The sequence below is a fragment of the Balaenoptera ricei genome, chromosome 15 (assembly GCF_028023285.1).
Source record: "Balaenoptera ricei isolate mBalRic1 chromosome 15, mBalRic1.hap2, whole genome shotgun sequence".
Classification (NCBI taxonomy): domain Eukaryota; kingdom Metazoa; phylum Chordata; class Mammalia; order Artiodactyla; family Balaenopteridae; genus Balaenoptera; species Balaenoptera ricei.
In genome coordinates this window covers 84,110,589-84,131,952 of record NC_082653.1, presented here as the reverse complement: position 1 = coordinate 84,131,952, position 21,364 = coordinate 84,110,589, and the positions used below count along the sequence as shown (strand labels likewise).

The 21,364-nt window shown below is 43.6% G+C and overlaps 1 protein-coding gene across 1 annotated transcript in view; it reads right to left on the bottom strand.

Annotated features, from left to right (window-relative positions):
• BAIAP2L1 (BAR/IMD domain containing adaptor protein 2 like 1) overlaps nt 1-20,449 on the bottom strand; it is an 86,910-nt gene extending 66,461 nt beyond the window's left edge. The window contains exon 1 of the mRNA XM_059896635.1: nt 20,133-20,449. Coding sequence (XP_059752618.1) covers nt 20,133-20,183 — 51 coding nt within the window. The 5' untranslated portion in view covers nt 20,184-20,449. The remainder of the gene's footprint in view (nt 1-20,132) is intronic.
• Between the last annotated feature and the right edge of the window lie 915 nt (nt 20,450-21,364).

Below are 21,364 nucleotides of genomic sequence, written 5' to 3'. Positions count from 1 at the left end.
CTACCCATAGAGAAAATTATGTCCTTCAGGTTTGAAAAGGGTTCCTGTTTTGATTCTTGCCTCGTCATTCTCTGGAACTCTGAGGAGGATTTTATATGACCTGGATTTATTCTTTAATCATCTTACCCTTTTTCTCTGATTTTCCACTTTTTGTTCTATCTCTGACAGATATCCTCAACTGTACATTCTAACTCCTCTTATGTTTTTCAAACTTTTGATATCATATTTTTAATTTGGGCTCTTTCAGGTATTTTTGGTTATTCCTTTTTAAAAGCATCCTGTTGTTTTATGGATGCAGTATCATCTCTTATCTGAATAAACTGTGATTTGGGGGATATTTTCTGCCAGCTCCCCATATTGTCTGGTTATTTCTTCTCATTGTTTGGTATCCAACTGTCTTTTGTGCTGGAGGCTTTCCCCAAATGTCTGGTGATGCTTGACTGGCAGTCTGTGTTTAGGAGTAAAGCCCTAAATGCTGGCTGGAAGCGTGTGTGCGTGCGTACTGGGTGGCTACTGACCAGTACGCTTCATTCAGTGACTGGACAGCCGGTCAGCCGTAAAGAAACTGGCCAAGTGACGGTAACCAGGGGCCACTGGGTCTCTCCAGAGAAGTTTCTAATTTCCTGTCACTGGGCAGGGGAAGGGGCAATCACCAGGTAGTCGGCTTTCCCAGGTCTGGAAGGGGGTTGGGAATCCCAGAGGTTTCCTGTGCTGATTTTTCCTGAATTCCAGTACCTCAGCTGGTGTTTCCAAGTCAAGAGTGCCTCTGATTCAACACATCCTGAGACTGAATCTGAAGGCTGCCACGCCGCGGGAGCAGCTGTAATAGTGGTGGCTGGGGCAGGAAAGGGGACCTGGCAGTTTAACCACCTGTGTAACTGCTATCTTAGCCCTGCGTGTCCCCTCCATCCCTACCTTCTGTGGGGCCTGTTCCCCAGCCTTTGGGGTTCTCTGGGGTGAAGGGCTCAGCTCTCACTGGTACTCCTCTCTGCAGGTTCTTTCGGTTCTCTTAAGGCAGTTACCACACCTCCGTCTATTTCTAACAACCCAAATTTCTTTAGACCTTTTGTCAACTGATATTTCCTTTTTCAGGTCTCTACACTATGGATTTACAGGCGTTTTCTTTAAGTTCCTTTGCCATCATTTTAATGTATTCTCAAAAGGAAGAGAAGAAAAAGACTTGAGGTCAATAGGCCACGCTTAACTGGAAGTCCACTCAGCTTGTTTTCCTGGAGCCAGTCAGCTGTTTGAGCCTCATTCACAACCAGTAGCCATGAAGCTCCAGAGCCGATGCTGACCCCTCACCAGTCCCTCTGCAAGATGGTCAGCCTCAGTACCTGATCACGGGGACCTGTCGCCACAGCTGCTATTTCTATCATCTTTCCTCAAGTTCTTTGTTTTGTTTTTAAGCTTTTAATTTTGAAATAGTTTAAGAGTCACAAGAAGTTATAAAAACTGTACAAAGAGTTCCCATGTATGCTTCCTCCAATCGTAACTTATATGGCCATAGTACATCATCAAAACCAGGAAACCAACATTGGTACAACATCATTAACTATAGACCTTTGGATTTGGATTTACCAGTTTTCATGTCTCTAATCTGCGGGGTGTGTGCCTTGTTCTATGAAATTTTATCACACGTATAGATTTGTATAACAGTCACCACAGTTATTATACGGAACTGTTCCATTAGCACAAAGATCTCCCTGATGCCACCCCTTTACAGCCACACCCTCCCCACCAATCCTAAGCCCTGGCAACTGCTGATCTCAGTCACAATAGTTCTGTCATTGTGAGGATGTAATATAAGTGGGCCACAGTATGTGACCTTTTGAGATTTACTTTTTCACTCAGCACAATGCCTTAAGAACCATCCCAGTTGCTGGGTGTATCAAGTTTGTTCCCTTTCTTTGCTATCAGTGGTCCAGAGAATGAATGTATCACAGTTTATCCATTTAACTGTTGACCATTTGGGTTGTTTCCAGTTTTTGGCAATTACAAATAAACCTGATATGGACAATCATGTACAGGTTTTTGTGTGAACATGAGTGTTCATATCTCTAGAATAAACACCTGGGAGTTCAACTGCTGCGTCACATGGTAGGTATATGTTTAACTTCGTAAGAAACTGCCAAACTGTTTTCCAGAGTTGGCTGTACTATTTTACATTCTCATCGGCAATGTATGAGATTTTAGTAATTTTTAAAATCTAATGACTTCATTAGAAAATGGTTGCTTTCTAATAAAAAGATAAAACTATTTTTCAAATACCTCATCTACAATCCTTATAATAATCTTACAACACCAAGTCTGTATGGTAAGAATATAAGTTCTAATAAAAAGATAAAACTATTTTTAAAACATCATTTAAAGTTCTTAAAATAATCTCACGTGGCTGAGTCTAGATGGTAATATGTATAAGGAAATCAATACAGAGCAAGGTCCGTCCACTAGCAGATAAGCAGTTATAAAAAGAAGCTAAGATCTGTGTTTTTTCTTAAGATTATTCTTTGTTCAGCGTATTCAAATAATGGGAAAGTATAATTTGATTTCTTGATATAAATCTTAAAATGTTTACATATAACTCCTATCTTAAAATTTCAAAAACAATAAAATAATGAGAACTTCCAAAGTTAATACCAAGCATAAACCACTATCCAAATGATTCAACAAGAAAAAAGTTCAACTAAGACAATCAGCTTCAGAGAAAATATAAGAATTTTTAAGCTTGGAAGTTCAACATACACTTCAATTCTTTATTTTAGGTTTAGCTACAGAAATGTTTCCCCTGGAAATTCTGGCCTCTCTGAACAGTGGAAAATCCATTTCTACACTGGCTGTTGGCCATTAATCTAGTTATTTTAGCTGAAGTACATGTATTTTTAAACCCAGGAACAAAAAAGCAGTGCGGCTGTCACATTCCACAATCCATAAAATTTTTACAGTGGATGTCCTTGTGAATTGGATGGGTCCTACATTTTGGAGGGAGGGCAGCAGTTGGGTCAAAGGTCATGCTGTGTCAAGGCTTGTCAAGACCTGAATTGTTTATAGAGCCTCAAATTTAGAGAGAATCACCAGCAGTAATGAACAAATCCATTTTAAGTTTGGCACTAGGAATAAAAGGTTTAAGATTCCAAGTACAAAAACAAAATAAATTATAAAAGGCATTATCGGGCCAAGAAGCACTATTTTGGTACCATCTATAACAAAAGCTTAGTATGTATCCCAACAGTTACTGCTTGGCAAGGAGGATAATGTGGCAAACCAGTTTGAACCAGAATGACTTTCATCTTCATGCAGGGAAGAATACGGACCATCTAGGCTAAAATAAGATGACTGGCAACATCACTGTTGTACCTGTGCTGTGTCTCATAATGAGGAGGGTTGGTCCTGTCACAAGAGCTCCGCGGCACTGGAGAATCAGTGCTTAGCTACTTCCAAACCTGCTGAGGAAGAGGCCACTCGGACCCTACAGGCACTTTCCACCAGATTTCTAGTTGGTCCATTTATCTCATACATTTCCTCTGCCTCCTGTACCGTTACAGATCATAATTTTAAAACGAATTATACAATCTTACGATGGTTTTTAACTTTCTCACCATTTAGATTTTTCTTTCATTACTGAAAAATTATTACCTTTACCAGTATGAAACTATAGACTATGAAACATAAATACAATTATGACTAGCTAGATAGTTAAACTGAGCTGATTTTAAATTCCTAAGAATTAGTTTCTCTTTCCATTTCTTTTTCCAGTTCTCTACAAGACCAAGGACAACTTATTTGATATTTCAGTGCTTAATTTTCTCAGTTGAAAAGTGTGGGTTATATTTACACTGGAATAAGCTTTAAAAGTGATTTAAGAATCTCTAATACAGAGTTTTTTTTATAACTTGATTCAGGTACCGTATGTCTCTGAAAATTTCGATATTTTATTCTAAATAATCTCATACGAATTAATTTAGCAATGGCACAAATGCTTAAACTAATCAAGGCACATTTTAATTTCGTGTGACAAGAATACCTGTTCATAAGGGCTAACTGAGAATACTTCTAGATAGAAGTCATTTGTAAAATATCTCGCTTCCTCTTGCATGTGTTGTCGGAAGCTGCTGTTCCTAGACTAACATCATCAGTATGTAATTATGTCCCCTGCCTTTAGGGAAATTACTGATGAGTAAATTTGGCAAAAAGACAGATGCCTGTGGGCTAACTGATGGTCAGAAGAGCCATGTTTTTCATACCCATCTTGAATGGGGAGCAGAAGCCAAGTTAAAGGAAAGTTAGACAACTAAGATGTTTTTTGTTTGAAATATTGAGTTAGAGCAAAAATACTCATATTCGAAGATATAAATACACAACAATGCTTCCCGTCAGTCAAATGTGAACAATGTTTTGGCCCCCTCAGTCTGTATGATCTATCTAGGCTACCAGCTAGCAACTTGTATTACGTATCAATTTGTATCATTTATAATTTGTAACATGCTACCCTAGTAGCAATGAACCTGAGGGGTGGGGGAATACTGCATAAAAAACACTTTGGCCTTGAGTCCTCCGGCAAATCACATCCCTCCTTGCTGAGCCTCAGTCTCCTCCTCTATATGGGAAAACCTCTAATTTCCACCTCATGAGGGGTAAGAAAATTCACTGAAATAATAACTAATATTTATGGAGCACCTATTGTGTGTTCTTCAAGGCACCTGACACTTAGTGCACTGAATCAACTGTAGTAATTAACGTTGCAAGACAGAAGATAGAAAATATTAGTCAACTCTTCAGATGGATGAGCATTCCTATTTACACAGAAGTCTCCAGGCACTACCGCTTCCTTTCTGTAACATGAAAACAAACGATCCGGGCTCTCCTGCCTCAAAGCGTCACGTCAGGATGAGAGAGACCGTGAACACAAAAACCTCCAGAAGTCTGCAGTACAAAGGAAACTGGAGGTGTAATTATTATCTGCTTTATTCAGTTCAAAACTCTTCATTCCTTTTTTCCTTTTGAGATACATCTTGACACTCTGCAGTCTATGTTTCAGGCTCTATGCCCAGCACTTCACACGGGTTTGCTCATTAGATCCCAACAAGGCGGTGGTGATCCTCCCCATTTTACAGATGAGACATGAAGCTCTGAGATGTTAAATGTAAAAACCTCGCCGAAGGTCCCACAGGCAGTGAGAGGCAGAGTCAGGCCCGGGCACTAACCTTTGCGCTCACCACTCAGGCCTCCAGACAAGTTCCTTGAGAACTGTGCAATAAAGTGAGATGAAAACGCTTTTATGACAGAGAGCGCTATTTTAGGGTGAGAAATTATGGGAGTCTCTACAATATTTTCTTTTTCTTTTTGGATGCCTTCTTGGAATCTTACTCCTGATTTTAGATGAATATAATTAATTTTCCAATAGCATCACAATATGGACCAATTCTACACGGGCAAATATTTCTCATCTTCTCCTTTTCTTTCCCTTAAAAAAAGGAGGGAGTGGGGGAGAAAAAGAAGATTCTCCAACTACCTGCAGTCCTCCTAAGAATTCATAATGGTTAACACTGTCATATTAATTTCCTTTGCTGAAAAGAAATCAAAACGTTACAGAACTACATTGCAAAACCACAAGGTGTTTTGACCACCCCCATCCAAGTCTCATATCCCTTTTTTTGTCTCCCCAGAGAACCACTAATTAAGACTGAAAACTTTCTAACTCATATTTATACACACATATATTTAGTCAGCATTGATAAATAATTTTGCTTTGTACATTTAATAAAACAAACAGTATCATGTAATACATTTTACTTTTACATCCTTTTTTAAATTCAGTGTTATGCTTCTGAGACCTGTCTACCTTGATATGTATTAACTGGGTTTATTCCGATTTAACTTCTGTATGGTATCCCTTTGTGATGGCTAATTTTACGTGTCTGCTACAGTACCTAGTCCACTGAATACTAATTTCGGTGCGGCCGGGTAGGAATTTTGTCCATGTGGTTAACTAGCAGTAGACGTGAAGAGATGACCCTCAGAAATCTGAGTGCGCTTCCTTCCGTCGGTTGAAAGGCTCTGAGAATGAAACTGAGGTTCCCTGAGGAAAAAGACCTTCCGCTCGTAGACTCCGGGCTGCCGGGCTGCCCCACAATTTCACACCTTCCAGGCCGCACAGCAGCGTGAGCCCGTTTCTGGACTTCCTCTACCGAGCGACATTTAGGCGGCTTCCAGGCTTTTTCTAACACCAACTGTGGGGCAAGAAGCTGTCGATGTCTCCTTGTGCACATGGGTGAGAATTCTCCTAGAAACACAACTGCTGGGGCATAGGGTACATGAAGATTTTTCGGTTTTGTCAGCTACTGCCGGGTACTTTCTTCGAAGTGGCTGCTGCAGTCTGTGCTCCTACCACCGCTGCGCTATTTTACCACAATCACCAACACTTGGTGTTATACTTTTTTTGCCCAATGGGTGAAAAACAGTACTTTTTTTTTTAAGTACCATAAACCGTTTCCCTTGTCAGCATTAAAAAAAAGGACACAGGACTGGAACTATCTAAGCAGGGGAAGAGAAACAATGAAAGGTGGTTTTTATCCTCAGCTCTCAAGTCTATCATGGGGTCAAGTCATTAGTGACTTCTGTCCTTTTCACCACAGGGTAAGAAGAGGCACCAAAAGCATGGATCATGCCTGCAATCAAGCCAGTCTGGGCTGTGGCCTCCCCTCCCTACCCCCATCTCTGTGCTCCAGGCCAATGGCCTCTGGGCTGTGCTCGGAACAGGCCAAAGCAACTCCACTGCGGGATCCTGTACCTGCTCTCCTTCTGCCTGGAGGCTCTTCTCCTGGATACCCGCCCACCTGGGTCTCAGAGACAGCTTCCTCCACCCTCCCCCTCCCGCCCTCGGCAGCCCCCTCTCCAGCTGTTTCTTGCTTCCCTTTCATCAAAAGGCTTGTCACTACCTTACAGGATATTACCTGTCTACTCTGCCTCCTTAGTAGAAACTAAGGAAATTAAGTAAATTAAGGCCAAGGACCACTGCACCTCCAGCACCAAGAACAGTACCTGGACTATCTAATGCCCAAGGTGTACTCGCAGCAGCAGTTTTTGAATTCTTTTAAAATTACATGAGAGATGTATGTGCTTGTGGACGAATCAGCTGCATCATGCGCCTTCAGCTCATCGGAACACACAGACACAATGAGCCGGTGGGCTGATTAGCCACAGCAAGGATTGCTGGAGTGAGGTAATGCACTGCTCGCGGCTTCATTAGCTCAAAGTAACAGCTCCAACAGAGGCTCATAGAAGCTGCAAGATTCTGCCCTCTACCTACCAAGTTATAACAGGCTTACAAAATCTCCAAGTGCCACATCTTTCCTTGTGAACTTTGCTTCCCAACCCTATGTTTTTTCCAAGTTGACATTTAAATTACTTTTTAAGTATTAGGCGATAACACAGTCCTTAAAAAAATACGTTGCTGGAAACAACCCAAATGTCCATTAACTGGTGAGTAGATGAAAAAACTATAATTTTATAGTTTATAAGTTACACCTCAATAAAACTATTAAAAACAACAACAACAACCACCCAGCAACAACAAAAACCCTGCTGTTCTCGACATCCCAGGCTGCTAAGGGTTCAGGCTCTAAAGCCTCAATGCCGAGCAATGCCACAAAGCTGTGGTTTCTAATTAGCCTGCCCACAGAAGATCCAGATGTGCTGAGATGCAGGCCATCCACTGTCCTCTGTGAATACTGGTCCAGGACCAGAGAGAACAATGCTCCTGGTCTGCGGAGCACGTCTGCCCATGTAGCTGTTGGCAGCAACTTCCGCTGCTCAGTCAGATCCATTAGTAGAAAAAGATAACCCAGCTATTTTGAGACCAATCTCCTGCTTGGCAGTTATCTTTCCAGCTATGATTGGGGAAGGAGTTTGGCAAATGTTTCTCCAGGCAAAAAATCATTACCGTGTCCCTCTAGAAGGACAGTTTCATAGGAAATCTTCAGCCCACAGAGGGAACTCCCCTCCATGAAACTTTCACTATGACTTAAACCCTGTTTTGCCTTCCTTCTTCCTTTCCTTTCTTTATTCATAACCAGGCTTTGGTTTGTAGATAATTATTTCTGCAAAAGTGGTCCTTCATTCAGAGGGCAAAGGGCAAGCCAGAAATGAAGCCACGAGGCGCCAAGGGTTCCATGGCTCCCCCCCAGCAACATGACCTCTGCACCAGAAGCCACTGGGCTAGTGGTCAGGAAAGAATAGGGCCACCTCTTTGGGCTTAGCCTCTCCTAGAACATTCTGAGAGAGTTCTGAGAGCATCTGGTAGATCCCAAGCTCCTTAAGAACCAACCAAGTGATGAGAACCAGTGTGATGAGAACCAGAAAGGTACGTCTTGCTGCCTCTTAAGATCCGTTACTAGAAGCAATTACATCTCCGGGACCTTTTATTTCATTGTTTAAAGAAACAGATTTCTGTGACAAAACTCCACCTTCCCTACTCATTTAGGCAGCAAGAACTGCTCTGAAGCCAAAGCACAATTAAGCAAAACAAAAAAGGTCCCAACATACTGGTGTGAGAAAGAAGTGTGGTCTGTAACTGTTCAAACGTTCTGGAAGAAATTATCAAGCATGTCAAGAAAACAAAGTCCCAGAGCTATCCCACCCAGTAAACTAGTGTACTAGTTTTCAATCGTTATTTTTAAAGAAAATTGTGGAGGGAGAACCATGTTATAAGCAATCGGTGTTCATGACCATCTGATAACATAACTTGGGGAAAAAAAATGGCCTGAACCCTATTCAACACTTTCAATGAAAGAAAGTTTCATTTTACTTTAAACACTAAAGTTTCGCATGTGTCTATGAGGGGGATCATTTGAAACCATATTTCCTTGTAGTTTTTTTTTTTTTTTAATTTATTTTTGGCTGCATTAGGTCTTCGTTGCTGCGCACGGGCTTTCTCTAGTTGCGGCGAGCGGGGGTTACTCTTCGCTGTGGTGCGCGGGCTTCTCATTGCGGTGGCTTCTCTTGTTGCAGAGCACGAGCTCTAGGTGCGTGGGCTTCAGTAGTTGTGGCACGCGGGCTCAGTAGTTGTGGCTCGTGGGCTCTAGAGCGCAGGCTCAGTAGTTGTGGCATGAGGGCTCTAGAGTGCAGGCTCAGTAGTTGTGGCGCACGGGCTTGGCTGCTCTGCGGCATGTGGGATCTTCCCAAACCGGGGCTCGAACCCGTGTCCCCTGAATTGGCTGGCGGATTCTTAACCACTGCGCCAGCAGGGAAGCCCTTCCTTGTAGTATGTATGTATGTATGTATGTATGTATTTATTTATTTATTTTTGGCTGTGTTGGGTCTTCATTTCTGTGCGAGGGCTTTCTCTAGTTGTGGCAAACGGGGGCCACTCTTCATCATGGTGCGCGGGCCTCTCACTATCGCGGGCTCTCTTGTTGCGGAGAACAGGCTCCAGACACGCGGGCTCAGTAATTGTGGCTCACGGGCCCAGTTGCTCCGCGGCATGCGGGATCCTCCCGGACCAGGGCTCGAACCCGTGTCCCCTGCACTGGCAGGCAGACTCTCAACCACTGCGCCACCAGGGAAGCCCCCCTTGTAGCTTTAAGTATAGATGATTACACTGGGTCCAAGGTCCAGCAGGTGCTATACTCCATATAGTTGCATGTATTTCCTGGCAGCGCTAAAAACCCTTTCCAGGCTGAGAGTAGGCAATCCTAGCTTACTAACTGCCAATGCTATCAGACATGGTAGCAATGTCTGGCCCTCACTGGCCTCCATCAGCAAGAGGATTTGGGGACCCTACCCCAGATTTCAAGCAACTTTTGGACCTTGAACTTCAGAGGAAGTAGTACCTGTGAGACTGAAGTAAAAAATCACTTCTTGAAATTCCAGCTATGACAATATTAGTATCCATTTTTGCTTGGTTCCTACAGGTCCATGTTCTTATTTGAAAGAATGGAAATAATCCTTCCTATAAGCCACAGTGCTAGGACAACTCTTACATAACTTTCAGTCAGAATCTGGAAATTTGCTTCTTTCCTGGTATTTTCATGTGTGTGTGTGTGTGTGTGTGTGTGTGTGTGTGAGAGAGAGAGAGAGAGACAGAGACAGAGACAGAGAGAGAGAGAGGGGGGGTGGGGCTGGGGGGAGAGGGAGGGAGATAGATCATGGCAAGTATTAGATAACACGTACTTATGTATCACTCCACTAACTTGTAAAGTCCCCACGTTTGGGCCTTTGAAAGAACTACACATTTGTTCACTCTTTATTACACACATACAGTGAGCCTAACCTTATGTTGGATGTACAGAACCCAGAGATGAATGAGGTAAGAGTTCCAGCCCGTGAAAATGCACGGTCGGGACGTCCCTGGGGGTCCAGTGGTTAAGACTTCGCCTTTCAGTGCAGGGGATGCAGGTTTGATCCCTGGAGGGGGAGCTAAGATCACACATGCCTCACAGCCAAAAAGCCAAAACATAAAACAGAAGGAATATTGTAACAAATTCAATAAAGACTTTAAAAATGGTACATATAAAAAAAAAAATATTTAAAAAAAAAAAAAAAAAGAAAATGCATGGTCTGAGGGAGACAGGTATGAAAAAATACCCAGGCAATCTAGATTGACATGGTGAAAATAAGAAATGCAAAACACCTTTAATATAACTTGAAAATCATTTAGAAATATATAACTTTACCACAGATAGATGGCATGTATTAAGGAAACAGTAACTGACTAGTTACTGGGTTTAAAATAGCTGTTGACAGACATACACTTTGAAGGCTACAGGGCGCGCTAGACCATTTGGTTAAGTGTTCTTGCCTGCCTGGTTATTAATTTTAAAAGGTGTGTCATGCAATAAAAAGCAAGCAATTAATTTACAGGAAAGAATGTCTCATGTGCTCAGTTGCATTTGTTTAGAAAGCCCCCAAGTACTTAATGAGCAACAGGAACTTTACCAGATCAAAGTACAGTTGACTTTTGAACAACATGAGGGGTAGGGGTGCCCATGCTCCCCACAGTTGAAAATCTGAGTATAGATGGCCCTCTGTATCCACAGATTCAATCAATGCAATGGTGCAGTACTGTAGTATTTACTATTGAGAAAAATCCAAGTATAAGCGAACCTGTACAAATTCAAACCCGTGTTGTTCAAGCGTCAGCGGTAAATTGCTGATTTCATATCGCAAGTGACATTCCTTTTTTTAGTTCACTAGTTCTTTCCAAACACCACTCTTACATAATATCTGGAATATTCTAATGCACTGCCCTCAATAAGATCCCGTGAGACAGGTCATTCTGCTTTGCATTAAAATCCCAGCCCTTGGGACTTCCCTGGTGGTGCAGTGGACAAGACTCCATGCTCCCAATGCAGGCGGCCCGGGTTTGATCCCTGGTCAGGGAACTAGATCCCACATGCATGCTGCAACTAAGAGTTAGCATGCCACAACTAACGAGCTGACAAGCCTCAACTAAGGAGCCCGCCTACCGCAGCTAAGACCCGGTGCAACCAAATAAATTAAAAAAAAAAAAAAAAAAATTCCAGCTCTTGCAATCTGAGAAATATTGTTCAAAAACCCAAAATAATGTAAAAATAGTTCAAGTTTGTTAAATACAGTTCTGATACCAGTAAGGGGAATCAAAACTTCTCAAACTTTTGTTGTTTTGTTTTCATCTACTTCTCTCATATAGCCAACTTTCCAAAGACTTCTTACAAACTGCCTAAGAAACTCTTCTTGACCTTAACCTGCTCATACATCACTCTTCTCCTCCTTTCTTCCAATACTGGGACAAAGCAAACAAAGTCCGAAGAACGGAACTGGTAAAGGCAGGACACCTCTGGTACTGCTGGAGGTGGGGGGAAGGGGCAAGGAAGCAGAACTGATGATCCGGGGCAGGCCACGGTGGAGGGGAAAGGCGGGCATTGTTGTCCTGTCATAAACTATAAACTCGAGAAAAGCACAGGCTCTGTTTCTTCTCTAGGGTGGTTTCCAGTGGTGACCACAGTGCTTGGTACCGCCTGGGGCACAAGAAGAGAGCTGCAGAAGGAAAGAATGTAGGTGGGAAGCTTAGTCAGTGCATCCCGAACAGATGCTCAGAACACGGCAGCTGTGATTGTTAGTGCCACCTCAGTCTCACTGGCCATGGAGCAGGTGAGGATTTAGTTACAACTGTGAGATAAGCATACATCCGTACTTATTCAACAAACATTTCTGAGTTCTTACTGTGCCATCAGCACAATGAGGGATTTCAAAAAAGCCTCAAGGAGTGTACAGCTCATTGACTGAGAGACAAATTTGTGCCAATAATATTAATACTATTCTTTTACCCGCCTATGTGTCAGTCACTCTACTAGATGCTGAGGATAAGCAGTAAACAAAGCACATGAAAATCAATGCACGGAGGGTGGTGTGGTCCAGCCAACACAAGCTACTACTGCTCGCAGCCAACACACTGTTCTAAGAGCTTCGTTTATTATTATGTTTAATCTTCACAACAACCATATGAGGTGGGTACTATCCTCACCCCTGTTCACAGACGTGAAAATTGAAGGCAAGGTCAAATGGAGGAATATGGCATTATCAAGTACATACCAGAATCTGGGGTAACACAAGGATGGACTGGTTTGCTGAAGAAGTCGTCTGTCTCAGGGGCACAACAGTTGGACTGAGTGTCATGTAAGAACAGTGTTTTGCACGTTTAAAGTGTTTACACACTTAGAAATATACTGTACCATCAGACATAGTTACAGCCGGCACCTCAAGCTGCTCCAACTGTAAGATGAAGCCCGTGAAAAAATACACCATTTGGTCAACTGAAACCATTAAAATTTTTTTTTTTAATTGCAGCACTTGAATATAAGGAATTATCATTGCGATTTTCCTGATTCTCTTCTGTCACTGGAGTTTCTGCGTCCAGAAATGGATTGGTCTGTTAGCTTAGGTCTCAGGCATCCGAATCTGATAGGTGACCAGGGTTGTCTCTGGTCTTCCTCTCCCCTCCCTCCTCCCAGCCCCCCAGACTGGAGCTTCTCTTCTCCTAACTCAGGAGGGGGCTGCTCCATCCGGAAGGCCACAGGGAAGCACTTAGGGTGCCTAGTGGCTGGACTCGTCATCTGAGCTCTGTCCTGACCCCCAACCCAGGTCTTTTTCATGTTTATTACAGGCAATATGTTCTTATCATCTGAACTTTTATCCCTTCTTACTTTGGCAGGTTGTTAATACCACTTTTGTACCTTTTCTGGTCCTTCTTACTGCTTTCGTACCGTTCAAGGATACAGCTGCACCTCGTAGTGGATCAGCTGCTTGCAACATCAGGAGTAAGACTTTGAAAAGATAGTTGTAAGAACTAGAATTTGGTTCTCAGTTTTGTTGAATCTTTCTTCTGTTGCACTCATAGTCTCAGATTAGTAAAAGTTAAAAATGTACCCCCATGGGGCTTCCCTGGTGGCGCACTGGTTGAGAATCCGCCTGCCAATGCAGGGGACACGGGTTCGAGCCCTGGTCTGGGAGGATCCCACACACCGCGGAGCAACTGGGCCCGTGAGCCACAATTACTGAGCCTGCGAACTAGAGAAAGCCCTCGCACAGAAACGAAGACCCAACACAGCCATAAATTAAAAAAAAAAAAAAAAAAGTACCCCCATAAATAAAAAATTAAGAGAAAATGGTAAGATTTTAAATTAGGTTTACCCTCAGAAGGTTAATTTGCAAAACAGAGGTAGAAAGTGGCACATTTTACCTTAGTTTTTAAAACTTTTTATCCATTAAAATGGAATAGATTTATCAATTTCTAGGGTTTTTTTTTTTTTCTTAGCTTAAGTATTATAAAAGTAACCCACTCACATAAAATGTAAACACTCCAGAAGGTAGAGTGTAAGAAGTAAAAGCCCCCTGCCCCCTGCCCTAGAGCTAACCACAGCTAGCCCTTAATATTTTTAGTGGAGGAATTGCTACTGTTGAGGGACTTTTAACCTCCAAATTACCATATAAATAAAACCAGTTTAAGCAACAAACCCAGAAGTATCTTCACCCACTGGCTGTTCTCTCTCAGAAGACAGCTCTAGAAGGCCCTGAGCAATCCCTTACATCTCTGAGGTGTGCTTATTTATTTTGCTTCCTAGATTGGGAACACATTTTGGTAATATTTTTCATTTATTTTGGAACGAGAGAGAAACCAGCAACATTTTATCTCATTTCCACAAGTCTTACCTTTAACAATAAAGATCTGAGTTACAACCAGACAAAGTCCTTAATATAATGATAAACCAGAAAGACAGACTCAAGGTCTGGAAAACATAAAGAGAAGTATAAAATCAAGGCTGAGGAAAGTAAGAACAGAAACATACAGGCCTCAGGGGCCACAGAGCTCTAATTACTCTGGACACATCTACAAGTACAAAGTTTATAGGGGAAATTATACCCAGTAGTGCTAGACATGAAATCTCGGGTGTTCTCCCAGCCAATGTCCACAAGCTACTCTATGTTATAGGTATACATGTTTTACTACTTTTTTTTTAAACCCTCTAAAGGTTATAAAAAAAGAAAAAAAGAAAAAAAGGAAGCAGTTTTAAAAGACCTACTTAATTGGCTGAGGTTCAGGAAAGGTACATTCTCACACGATCAGATTACAGCATAAATTGGGGCATGTTTTCTGGAGGGCATTTTGCAATGTATCACAAATATGCTCTACAATGTTGACTACCTTTTGACCCACAACTCCTGCTGGGGATTTAGCTTAAGGAAAAGATCCCAGATTTGTGCAAAGCTTTACCTGCAATGATGTTCAGTGCAGTACTTTAATAGCAAAGTATTGGCAACGATCTTACATCCAAGAAAAGGGGAGTGGATCAATAAATTCTGATGAAGAATGGAGAGTCATCAAAGGGATGAAGCACGCAGTACTGACTGACATGGAAAGATGTACTGAAAGATACTGGAAAGAGTGACAGTAAGAGTTAACAGTGTGGGATTCTGGGTGACTTACTTTCGGTGTAAATATTCATAGAAATTTTGGAAATTCTCAGGTATCAGAGAAAAATATAGTTTTAAAGAGCCTCTGAGATTAAAACCAACACACACATGTAAATTAATAAAACATGAACGACTGTGGGAAATGCTGAGAAGTATAATCTGGGGGACTTGTTCACAAGCATTACAATCTAAGTGGGGAGAAGACCCAAATTAAAAATAACAGGGACTTCCCTGGTGGTCCAGTGGCTGGGACTCCACGCTCCCAATGCAGGGGGCCCAGGTTCGATCCCTGGTCGGGGAACTAGATCCCGCATGCATGGGGGATCTACTAACTACAGTGGAGTTAGATCTACTAACTACAACTACTACAATAATATGGATGAATCCAACAGACACATTGGGTGAAAGAAGGCGGACAAAATAAGCCAAACTAATTAGCGCTGCTAGAAGTTAGGAGAGTAGTTATCTTGGAGGGGATACAGTGACCGGCAGGGGCCATGAGAGGGACTCTGGGGGCTGGTCATGGTCTACTTCTTGATCTGGGCGCTGGTTACACACGTGGGTTCAGTTTGTGACAATTTAGTGAGCTCTATACGCCTAAGCAAACCTTTCAGTGGGCATATTAAAGTTCAATAAAAAGTTTTAGAAATAAGAATGGATAAACAACAAGGTCCTACTGTATAGCACAGGGAACTATTAAACCAGAATGGAAAAGGATTTTTAAAAGAATGTACATATATGTATAACTGAATCACTTTGCTGTACAGCAGAAATTAACACAGCATTGTAAATCAACTATACTTCAATAAAAATTAAAAATAAAAGTTTTAGAAATAAAAATATATACATTTGCAACTGTTAACAGATAAGTTAAATGAATATTTGTGCTGCTTTTATAATGATTTTTACTTTTGAACTGCAGAATAAATACCTGTGTGGAATGTTGAGGGGAAAAAAATCCAACTGGTTGCAATTGCACAGACATTAGGTTTCCCCTGCAGGTCTGCCTGCAGCTCATTACAACAGAAGTGCAAGGCAAGAATTAATGCCTAATCCTGGAATAATGTCACAAGTGTAAACTCAAAAGCAACCTGTAACTTGGTGTCACAAGTCCAAGTGGCCCCAGCCTTCATTAGAAAGGATGTTGCTCTGTCTGCTTAGCAATGTTACTGTAGTTCTAAAACCTCTCTCCAATCAAGAAAAATGTTATGACAAGAAAGGACATTCAGTGTTTGGCTTTGTGCTTTCATTTTACCATACAAAAAGCTACAATACTGGGCTGTGCAGTTTAATATTTGATACCTGGCAACGCTTTCTGCCGCTACCTGGCACCTGATTCTTACAATCCCCTTTTTTAGTCATGGAACCAAGAGCAAGTTGTCTGGTCTTCTGCAAGTCCCATTTTATCTTCAGCATACCTGAAGAAAGTAGTGTTATGGTGGGAACACATGAAGATATCAAGTAGCCTACACAGCAACAACAATAAACATAAACAGCAACTGAAAGCTTCAAAAGTTAGACCTATATGCCACAGTCCACACTGGAAGCCAACCAGGCAGGAACTTTCACTTACATGTCCCCACTTGAACCCAAGTCGAGAAAATAAACCACACTTACACAAACAAAACCTAGCACGTAGGCCTAGACTGCTCGCTTTACCCAGTGAAAGAACAAAAGTACCTCATTTTCTTATTTAAAGAAGGTTTGTTCAAAGCATGTCAATGATGATGAGTTAACGATGACAGAAACTTCTGGGTGACATCTTAGATGACCGAAGTATGAAAATGTATTTGGTTTGTGCATTTGTTGGCCACTACAAGCTAAATTTCTATACAAAAAGGAGAGGGATGGAGGCTGGCAGGGGAACTGGCACGTGGGCACTGGTCTCTCACAGACTCTGGGCCTCACTTTCTCAATGGTAAACAAGATCCACGTCCGCCTAGAGGGCTGATGTACACTTCGAATGAAAGTGTCAAGGGAGGGAGAGGGGAGACTGGCACAGGACAGGTGCTAGCGAAATTAATTAAATGTTCATTTATTCAACAAATATGTACACCTACTAGGTGCCAGGAGCTGTTCTAATTGCTCAGAACACAACCAAACAAAGCTTCTTTCCTTTGGGAGCTCACATTCTAGTTGGAGTAGGAATAAACATACATGATAAGTAAATATATATTACATGCTAAGGTCATAAGCACTGGGGCGGGGGGGAAGGTAAAGTAGGCTTAGGTGGGATTGGGAGACGGATGGCGTCATCTGGGATTTTAAAGCTGTTTGAGTGGGACTCTGAGAAGGTGGCATTTAAACAAAGACCTCTGTGTCCCTTTCCTCATCACTGCTGCTTCAGCAAGATGAATGCAGGGGTGACATCCCTGGATGACATCACATCCAGCCCTCCTCAACTTCCTGAGACCAACAGTTCTGACTTCTAGGAAGGTTGTGGTTACTTTTTTGCGTGCGTGTGGTTACTTTTAATTAAGGGTTTTTTTTGAACTTTACTTCTTCCTTCTACCACTAAAGCATGTACTCAACAGACAACCATGCAAAATCACAAGCAAGCTGCTGAGGGAAAATCATGGGCATAGCATAGGTGGAAGAGTGGGGAGGGAGAGGGACCTTTGGCTTAATTCTAATTAGCAACAGTGACACTACCTGACATTTTGGGACTTAATACCATGCCATTTGTTTGTGACGCCGTAAAATACACATCTTCCTGGGATTTAGCATGGCTCTCCAGTAATCATTTGTCTAAGTATACATTTTAGAAAACTCAGCAAATGTTTAAATAAATATTTAAAGATATTTGATACTGCATACAGAGGAACACAACACTTTATAATTCCCCCTTTTCTCTAAAGAATTTATTCCTTTATTTCAAAGTCAGAGAAATTTGAGTATTAAAAAAAATCTAAAACCCATGTAAGTCATAAAATCTCATTTGCAGGTGGCTTTTGTAAACACACCTGGTTAGGTTGTGTTTCTATTAGTAAAACATTCTAGTTTGCCAGCTAACATAAAGGAGATCTCTTTTCTAGGTTCATCAACACTGCAGGGAGATTTTTACCATATTAAACTTAAATTGTTTTCAGCTTTGGTCTTTGTGGGGTGGGGTGGGGGAGGGGAAGAGCCCAAAGAGGAGGTGGTGAAAAGATGCTGGGCTTTCAATCAGACCTGTGGACGTAAAGTTTCACTGTGCATTCCCATCATAGTCAAGGCGTGACCTAGCAGCATTCACTTCATAGATTACATATAAACTTGTTGTCTGGAGCTGTAAATTATTATCCCACCACCCCAACCTAAACATGACCCCAAAACGTTAACGAGGAAATGGTGATTAAAGTCAGTCAATAAACATCTGTGAGCTTTTCGTATCTTTTAAGACACCTGGGAGTAGAAAGCAATAAGGTACTGGTCTCTAATCTTCAGTGTATTACAGCCTTTCAAAATAGGAAAATGATTTACAATGCTTTATGTCTATAAATACACATAACCAAAACTATAGAATCCACACTTTTTCCCTCCTGCCTCAGTTCTTTGGGTAATGCGACATTGGCATTTGTGGCACTGTAATTCACTTGAGTACAGTCCCTTCACTGAGTCACCACTGAAAGTGAAAGTCAGGAAGAATTGGGAGAAAAAGCAGAGAAGAGTGACTTCAGGATTGCATGCCAGAGTTGGTATCTCAGGTTGGAAAGATATATGTGTCTGTGTTTTGGAGGCAGGAGGAGCGCAACTCCACTCAGATTTGCAATGATCTGCATTCCTCACAAATGTCCAGTTTTACCATCCTTAACTGGCCAGCCATCAAGAGTAGCCACTACTCCCAAGTCCAAGAGTAAAAATGTTATATTTACACACTTTGTCAACATGCCCCACTTCCTACCCCACCATCTTCAGGATCATTTAAATATCAAACAATCTCAACCCAAAGGTAAAACTTTAACATTCAAATTTCTGGGATTTCTAAAAACTGCCCTCTATTAAGCAAACATGAATAAGGAACGGATTTTGGTCACATTTACTTACTGAGCCCAAAAATACCATGACAACTGTACCTACTGTATCTATCTATGCAGTATAATCTACATATGACAGTATTTGTGTATCCAGATGAAGGGAACCAATCTTTTAAACTTCGAAGGATTATGAACTTATTTTCATGCTTTTATTCTTATCCAACAAAAGTCAATAAACTCTGGTTTCAGGAATTCACTCAGACCTTGCAAAACTAGAAACTAAATTTTAGGGTTAAAAAAAAAAAAAAAACTATAAAAATGACCCAACTGTGGGTCTTAAAAATGGCTACAAATGAATTTAGAGAACTTGAGTTCCATGAGCCTAAGCCGAATTAAAACAAAAGTTGTTTTGTATTCTATTAATATCAGATGATTAAACACATATCTTATTTCAACTGGAATTCATTTATAAGTACCTAAACTTACTAAACTGGCCACTAATCCTAAATCTATGTTCGTTTCTGGAAACATTCTCTCGTAATAAGTGCAAGTTAAGAGAATGACCATCGACGCATTCCTTGAGGTTAGGTCAATTTTATTCAAACCTCGGGCGTTCTTGGACTCCCATAAGCTCACAAAATAATCGACGTCTAAAAAGCCAAGCTGAACTTAAAGCTGTGTGAGACAGGGTCTCAGCGGGAGCGCCCCCCGGAGGCCCCCGCGCCGAGCCCAGCTCACCTGGCGCTTGTTAACTACCTGGGAGTTTCCCCCCCACATTCTCAGAGGAAACCCGAGCTTGGCTCTTTGCTCTCCGAGAGCTTAATCGCCGCAGCCACGCCGGCGCGGTCACCGACCCCCAAGGAGAAGCTGGGCAGGAGGACGCGCCCCAGGGGCGACACAAGACGCCCCCGCCCCCAACTCTCCCCACAGACGTTTGCTTGTGAAATGTGTAATCTGTTGGGCGTCTCCAGCGCTGGGAGGGGAGAGGAGGGGGAGGGGGGAGGGGAGAGGAGGGGGGAGGGAAGGACATTCCCGCGTAAAGTCCCCTCCTCACCCCGAAGGTGAAAATTCCCGACCGTCTCCCCCGGCGAGGACTGCCGGCCGCCGGCGGGGCCTCCCCGCTTCCCCGGCCTCGAACCCCGGCGACCCCACTGTCCCCGGGACTCCCGCCCTCGAACCCCGAACCCCGGCACTCCCAGGGTCCTGGGCCGCCCCGGGCCAGCTTACCCGGTAGGTGCTCTCCGTGAGCCGGTTCACCTCCTCCGGCCCCCGCGACATGGCTGCAGCCGCCGGGCTGGAGAGCGCGGGAGGACGCGGCCGGGCCTCGTGGCCGCCCGACCCTGGGCGGCGGGAGCGCCGGGGCGCGGCTGAGGGGCCCTCGAGGGTCAGCCGCCTCCACAGCCGTCGGCCGGGGAGTGCAGGCGCGCGCCTCCGCGTCCGAAACGTCAAAACTTGCAGCGCTACCGCCACCGCCGCGGCCGCCCTGGAGGAGCCGAGGGGAAGCGGCCCAACCCTGCTGAAGCGAGCACGGCTTGCCAGGCGGCTCCACCTGAGGCGGGCGGGGTGGGCGGGGCGGCCGCGAGGCGGGGCGGCCCGGGTGGGCGGGGCTACCCTACCTGAGGCGGCAGGGGCAGTGGGAAGGAGGCGGGCCGAGCGGGCGGCCCGTGGTGGGCGGGTCAGTGAGGCCCGTGTGGGCGGGGCAGAGGCGCACTGGGCCAAGTGAGCCGGGCAACCCTCCTTGAGACGGTGGGTGGGCGGAGTGTAGCGGCCCCATGTGGGCGGGGCGAAGGTGAGCTGGGTCAAGTGGGCGGAGCGTCCCCACCTGAGACGCACTGGCCGGCTGGGGCGCCGGGCCCGGACCCCGCGAGGCTGTTCTGCTTGGAGCCCACACCGAAGTCCGTCAGGCCTCTGTGGTCCTAGAGTCCTCTAGTGTCCCTCGCAGTGCTGGCGACGAATGCCCTGGCACCCACGCTCTCCGCGGGCGCTACCCACAGCTGCCTTTTGGGGACTCGGGAAGAGGGTCCCACGTCCCCCAGTTGTATTGATTTCCCTGCTTGACCCCTTCCTGCGCACCCGTGTCCCTGACCTCAAAGATCTGCGGGACCCCAGGACATAGGCTCTCATAGGTGGAGGAAAGGGGCTGCCACTTAGCCCTTTTTGGAAGCTCCTGATATATGAAAAAATTAATAAATGCCACGATCTGGTTACAGAAATAGCAGTACGTTTTTAAACTTTGCTCTGAGAAGGACCTTTAATTCATTGCGATGTAACTGTGCTATTCACAAGATCGTGCTATTCACAAGATCGAGATTTAGAAGACCGTGGTGAGTGCAGGTGTTGTGGATTAACTCCCCGTTCTGTCTCCATCCCAGCCCCAGCCCAGACCCTGAGGATCCAGAAAAGGCTTCTCGAGCCGGAAACACAGCTTCGTATCTGAGACACTCACCCAACAAGGGCAG